General features: G+C 32.4%; 1 protein-coding gene across 3 annotated transcripts in view; it reads right to left on the bottom strand.

Moving 5' to 3' along the window:
* LOC106472058 (eukaryotic elongation factor 2 kinase-like) overlaps positions 1 to 6,932 on the bottom strand; it is a 62,553-nt gene that overhangs the window by 21,761 nt on the left and 33,860 nt on the right. For all 3 annotated transcript variants that reach the window (XM_013932687.2, XM_022400669.1, XM_022400668.1), the window contains one exon: positions 2,306 to 2,481. In XM_013932687.2, the coding sequence (XP_013788141.1) occupies positions 2,306 to 2,481 (176 nt within the window). The remainder of the gene's footprint in view (positions 1 to 2,305; positions 2,482 to 6,932) is intronic.

Raw genomic sequence — 6,932 nt, 5'->3', positions numbered from 1 at the left:
TTTTCTCGTTCTTTTTGTTTCTTTTCTTTTTCCTCCAACCACTGCTGTAATTTCTCTTCTTGTTTATTTTCTCGTTCTTTTTGTTTCTTTTCTTTTTCCTCCAACCACTGCTGTAATTTCTCTTCTTGTTTATTTTCTCGTTCTTTTTGTTTCTTTTCTTTTTCCTCCAACAACTGCTGTAATCTCTCTTCTTGTTTATTTTCTCGTTCTTTTTGTTTCTTTTCTTTTTCCTCCAACCACTGTTGTAATTTCTCTTCTTGTTTCTTTTCTTTTTTCCTCCTACAACTGGTGTAATCTCTCTTCTTGTTTCTTTTCTTGTTCTTCTTGTTTCCTTTCTTGTTTATTTTGGTGTTCGAGCTGCCACTGTTGCAGGTTTTCTTGCAATTGCTGTTGTCTCTCTTCTTGTTTCTTTTCTTGTTCTTGTATTGTTGCCATCAAATCTGCTAAGCTGTAGTTTGATTTGCCGCTTCTCGTTTCCATCTTCTGTTTTTTTTTTATATACCACTTCTGACACCAATTTGTTACATCTCTGGTCGTTAGTTTGTTAATTTTCCGTAAAAATTCTTTCAGAGGAAACTTTAGCGATACAAGTCCTTTCTTAGATAAAACTAGTTTATTCTTTCTGAATACAACTTTGCAATACACTTAATTTCCACAGTCACGCTATAACAAACGCTATAATTCACAACGAACGACTCACGAGCTCGACCCAACTGTCCGTATCTATCTCTGTCTGCAATTCAATTACATTGTTGCCGTCACTTCTTACCGGTCTTATATATACAAAAAGCATACATCTCGTAACCACTCAAGGCTTCAAGAAGGGACATGAATTTTCTAGAAGCGCATGACATGTTACTAGCGTCACGTGACCTCCGCTGTCATAACAATATTAAATTTTTGTTTTTATTTTGGTAACAAAACTCTTTTTCGCATAGAAGTAAATATTCTGAACAGTAAAATTGTATATATTTTTTAAATCAGTTTGTGGAGTTAGCCAGAGTTTAATGTAGAGAAAAAGAAACTTACACAAGCACCAAAACACAAACATTTTGCCTGATAAGTAAATATACACGAGTTAGCCAGAGTGTAATGTAAAGTAAAAGAAAACTTACACAAGCATCCAAACACAAACATTGAGCCTGATAAGTAAGTATACAGAGTAAACATTGTCAGTTTGTTGTTAGAAACAAACCTTAGTTCTCATGAAAATCTACCAATAAGGTTCAACTCTATCATTACACAATTCTGAGAGTTAAAACTGCTTTTAGATTTTACTTTCTACCATTAAACAAATTATGAAATAATAATTAAAAATTTAGATATCTTAGAAGATAATTTTATTCATTAAAAACTTGTGTAATCAAATATTAAGAACAGAAACTATTTCAATGTAATTTCTTATCTCGTGGGTTGCAAAAGAAAACAAAAACAACCTACATTTATTTAACCAATTTTGTTAGACAAAAACAATATAAGAAAATGTGCTATTTCTGAATTTCAAAGAGAAAGAAAGAAAATAAAGCAATTGGATATTTATGAGAAACCTATACAACTATAAAATAAGGCCAAAACCTTTTAACTGTTGATGTTGTCTTATACAGCTGCAGTTGACCAGTGACTTTCTTAATGGGTCAATCCTAACCAAGTTCAACTGGTTAGCAACTTTCCAGAAGAAGAGGGTATAAAGCAAAGAACCCACCAACAGCTGTGATATAGGAGTGTCCACCATTATCCCAGAAGCTCATTGGTTCATTTGATTTAAGCACACCACAGTATGTTTGACTTTCATTTATTGAGAAACAATGTCTGTGGTATCAAAATGAACATTTGTGGGCATGGACTTTAACAGTAGACAATTGCATGTCAAAAAGTATGACTGATCATCTAACACTTATTTAGATATGACTGGTCTTCTAACACTTATTTAGATATCACTGGTCATCTAACACTTCTTTAAATATGACTGGTCATCTAACAATTCTTTAGATATGACAGGTTACAGAACACTTCTTTAGATATGACTGGTCATCTAACATTTATTTTTCACAAAAACAAACTTAAGGGTACCAGTGAGATCATTTAATACCTTAATCCAGTACACTTGTAACATATAATACCTTACTGTATTATTACAGTCTCAGTGTTGATCCTACCAAGTGTCCAGTACTCTTGTAATACATGTGATACCTTACTGTATTATTACAGTCTCAGTGTCCCAGCAAGTATCCTGTAACTTGATACACCTAATCAAGATCATATGTATACATATAAACTTCAACTTCTTTATCTTTTAAATCACTACCTCTTTAGCCATTTTGATAGTAACTTCATCCACAACCCAATCTTTACGAAGGGCACTGTAGCGGTAGCGAGTAGCAGTTTCGACTTCCAACTTCTCCAGATGAAACTCCTTCCAAGGATCTGCCATGCGTAGAGCTCGGTATGCTGCATTCTTCCACTTAAGTCTAATTGCTCTGGCTAAAAATTTTAAGAACACTTGTTATGGCATTTTCCCAGCATATGATACAAGATATTATTATGAAAGTCTTTAAAATGGAATCTCTACCATGTTCATTGTTATGTAATGTACAATACATACTGTAATGATATGTCATAGCTACAGTTAGAGCACTTCAACAATAAGTGTTTAGCTTGAAAATATTGATACATCTAGTTCAACTATTTGGGATAATAAATTATAAGTTAGGAAGGGAATATTATTGTATCATGTTTGTGAAGGGAATATTAGTGTATTATGTTTGTGAAGGGAATATTATTGCATTATGTTTGTGAAGGGAATTTTAGTGTATCATGTTTGTGAAGGAAATATTTGTGTATTATGTTTGTGAAGTTAATATTTGTGTATTATGTTTGTGAAGGGAATATTATTGCATTATGTTTGTGAAGGGAATTTTAGTGTATCATGTTTGTGAAGGGAATATTAGTGTATTATGTTTGTGAAGGGAATATTTGTGTATTATATTTGTGAAGGGAATATTAGTGTATCATGTTTGTGAAAGGAATATTTGTGTATCATGTTTGTGAAGGGAATTTTAGTGTATCATGTTTGTGAAGGGAATATTTGTGTATTATGTTTGTGAGGGGAATATTATTGCATTATGTTTGTGAAGGGAATATTTGTGTATTAGGTTTGTGAAGAGAATTTTAGTGTATCATGTTTGTGAAGGGAATTTTAGTGTATCATGTTTGTGAAGGTAATATTAGTGTATCATGTTTGTGAAGGGAATATTTGTGTATTATGTTTGTGAAGGAAATATTTGTGTATTATGTTTGTGAAGGGAATTTTAGTGTATCATGTTTGTGAAGGGAATTTTAGTGTATCATATTTGTGAAGGGAATATTTGTGTATTATGTTTGTGAAGGGAATATTAGTGTATCATGTTTGTGAAGGGAATATTTGTGTATTAGGTTTGTGAAGGGAATATTAGTGTATTATGTTAGTGAAGGGAATTTTAGTGTATCATGTTTGTGAAGGAAATATCAGTGTATTAGGTTTGTGAAGGGGCCCGGCATGGCCCGGTGGATAAGTCACTCGACTCGCAATCCGAGGGTCGCGGGTTCGCGTCCTTGTCGCACCAAACATGCCCACTTGGGCGTGGGGCTAGCAACTCCACCCCGATAACAATCTGCTACAGAAACTGCAACAACACTTCCATCGGCGAAGTGTTGTTGTAGACCTATGTTCCACTAGGAACGACAGGAACTAAGAAGAAAAAGAAGAGGTTTGTGAAGGGAATATTTGTGTATTAGATTTGTGAAGGGAATATTTGTGTATTAGATTTGTGAAGGGAATATTTGTGTATTATGTTTTGTGAAGGGAATATTTGTGTATTATATTTGTGAAGGGAATATTTGTGTATTATTTTTGTAAGTTTTAGGTTTTGTACTTTGTCTATAGGGTAGACACCATAGTTACAGCATATTTCATAATTCTAATTTCTTGGATTCTACTTAAAGTGAGGAAAGTTCAAAAGACAGCATGAAAACTGGTTAATGTCCCAGATGAAAATTCTCTGTTTAAATTTTCCTAACATTTATAGGTTTTTACATTGATACTTAACAATGTCAAGATTAAACAAAGCTCATAAAACAAATTGTAATTTACAATGAATAAAATAACATCTTTAAATTCACAGAGTGAACTCTTCATTTCAAACAAAAGTATTTGAAAATGTAAGAAATTCTCTGATAAATTTGTTCCAGAAATATCATAATCAAGTAGAAATGTAAAATCATTTGCAACAACATTAACATTTGATATAAATTAGTTATATAATATTAAGGCAAGTACCTAAATAAGTATGAAGTTTTTGTTTTAGTACATATGGGTTGTCTGTACTCTGTCCAACAAAGGGAATAAAACACCAAATTTTAGGTCTGTAAAGGTACTGTTGAGTCACCAGGGAACAACCACAAAATAGTATAGATTGTCTTTTTTGAAAACTACATATATACTTCAAATTTTTACAAAAAAAAATGGCCTCATCATAAAGGTTGTGATACTTCCACTAAATAACTCAATATTAAAAAAAAATCACAACCTTGAAATAAAAAACTCCAAGTCTTCTCATCACAGAATGAACATCATTCTAGCATTTCTAGTCAGACCCTCCCTTACCCCCTGTGATATGTGTAAGCTCAATTTCCTGATTAAAGATCCATAATTTGCAAAGATACATTAAGTAACTTAATCAAATTACAAGTTCCTAACTTTGCTGTTCCTGTGATGACCAGATTCCATACATGGATGTTGTTTACATTACAGAAATAAAATAAAAACTATTGACTTCAATTTGTTTCATTCTATCAATTAATTATTTTATAATTTAATAAATACTTTATTTCATATTTACACTATTTTAAAAACTTTATTAAAATCATCAAGGGCTAACCCTCTAAAAGCACACTATACATGTGCATTACTGTGACATAGAGGACATTCAAACAATGTACATGTACAGCATGCTTTCAAAGGGTTAGCCCTTGACAGCTTCAGTAAAGGTTTTAAAATTGTGTAAATATCAAATAAGTTATTTATTAAATTATACATAATAACAAGTGCCAATCATTCATATTCATTATTATATTGTTACGTATCTGCTTGTTTGTTAATTTCCGGTATAATTTCTTTCCAAGAAACTTCAGCAATGCAAGTCCCTTCTTGACTAAAACTAGTTTATTCTTTCTCGATACAAACTTTTTAGTACACTAAATTTCCTCAGTCACTCTAAACTTAACAACCTTTATAACACACGCTATAAATAACAGTGATTCACACACTTTATTTACGGTTCCTACTGTTTGCTTGACTCAATTATCTATCTCTTAACTCTGTCTATCTCTGCAATTGCGCTGGTTTTTCTCGCCAGGCTTATATACTAAAAAAGAGGGCACCTAGCAAACACTCGGACATTCGTGAGGTTCCTCGATAATTCTAGAAACTCCAGTGCGCATGCTCCCAGTGTCACATGACTTCCGCTGTCGTAACAATATATTTAATAAACAGTTTATTTCATGAGTTCATTCTGGATTAGTTTAGTGTCTGCATAATTTTACATTTTATTGAAAAGGCTTTCTCTCTAACATACATACATCTACTGTAAATGTTGATTTTATGTTTCAAAGTTTAAATAATGAATCTTTTCAGCTGACAGACAAGTATCTTGTCTTTGTTTATTAATCTCCTTTATCATTTAATTTTAAACCAATGCTTGTCTATTTCACAAACAAAATTTGACTTGTATAATAAGATGTCTCCAGTCTATATCCTAACCTGTAACTGACGGTGTTTTCAGACTGAGCTTTAAAACAATTTTGGACAATATTCACATATTTTTATGTTACAAAATGGAATAAATTCAAATTCTGTATAAGTTTGAGCACTATCTACAAACCTCATTTTAGTCAATAAAATAAGTTTAATCTATCTGTGGTGGGTGAGATTGCACTAAAAGTTCAAAATGTTATTTCCAAACCATGAAATATGAACCTGAAAAAAACATTCTAAAGCTACACAATGTACTTGTCTTACTTAACCTACAGGTAAATAAAGGTAAAGAATGTGACAAAAGCTGCCTAATATATGATTTTCCAATGTAATATAATACACCTTGAAAATGTCTATCTACTGCTACATATGTAGATATTAATCCACATATACTACAACAATATACCACCAGATACACAACAATATACCACCAGATACCCAACAATATATCACCAGATGCTCAACAATATACCACCAGACACACAACAATATACCACCAGATACACAACAACATACTACCAGATACACACATTTCATCCAAATACACAATATACCACCAGATACCCAACAATACACTACCAGATACCCAACAATATACCACCAGATACACAACAATATACCAATAGATACAAAACAATATACCACCAGATACACAACAACATACCACCAGATACTCAACAATACACTACCAGATACCCAACAATACACTATCAGATACCCAAAAATACACCACCAAATACCCAACAATACACTACCAAATACCCAACAATATACCACCAGATACAAAACAATATACCACCAGATACACAATATACCACCAGATACACAACAATATACCACCAGATACCCAACAATATACCACCAGGTACACACATTTCATCTAAATACACAACAACATACTACCAGATACACACATTTCATCCAAATACACAAAATACCACCAGATACACACATTTCATCCAAATACACAATATACCACCAGATACACAACAATATACCACCAGATACCAAACAATACACCACCAGATACACAACAATATACCACCAGATACACAACAATATACTACCAGATATACAACAATATACCACCAGATACACAACAATATACTACCAGATATACAACAATATACCACCAGATACA

Source organism: Limulus polyphemus, unplaced genomic scaffold, assembly GCF_000517525.1.
Source record: "Limulus polyphemus unplaced genomic scaffold, Limulus_polyphemus-2.1.2 Scaffold5053, whole genome shotgun sequence".
In the NCBI taxonomy this organism is placed as follows: domain Eukaryota; kingdom Metazoa; phylum Arthropoda; class Merostomata; order Xiphosura; family Limulidae; genus Limulus; species Limulus polyphemus.
Note: the sequence above shows the minus strand (reverse complement) of the source record. Positions and strands in the feature narration are given on the sequence as shown.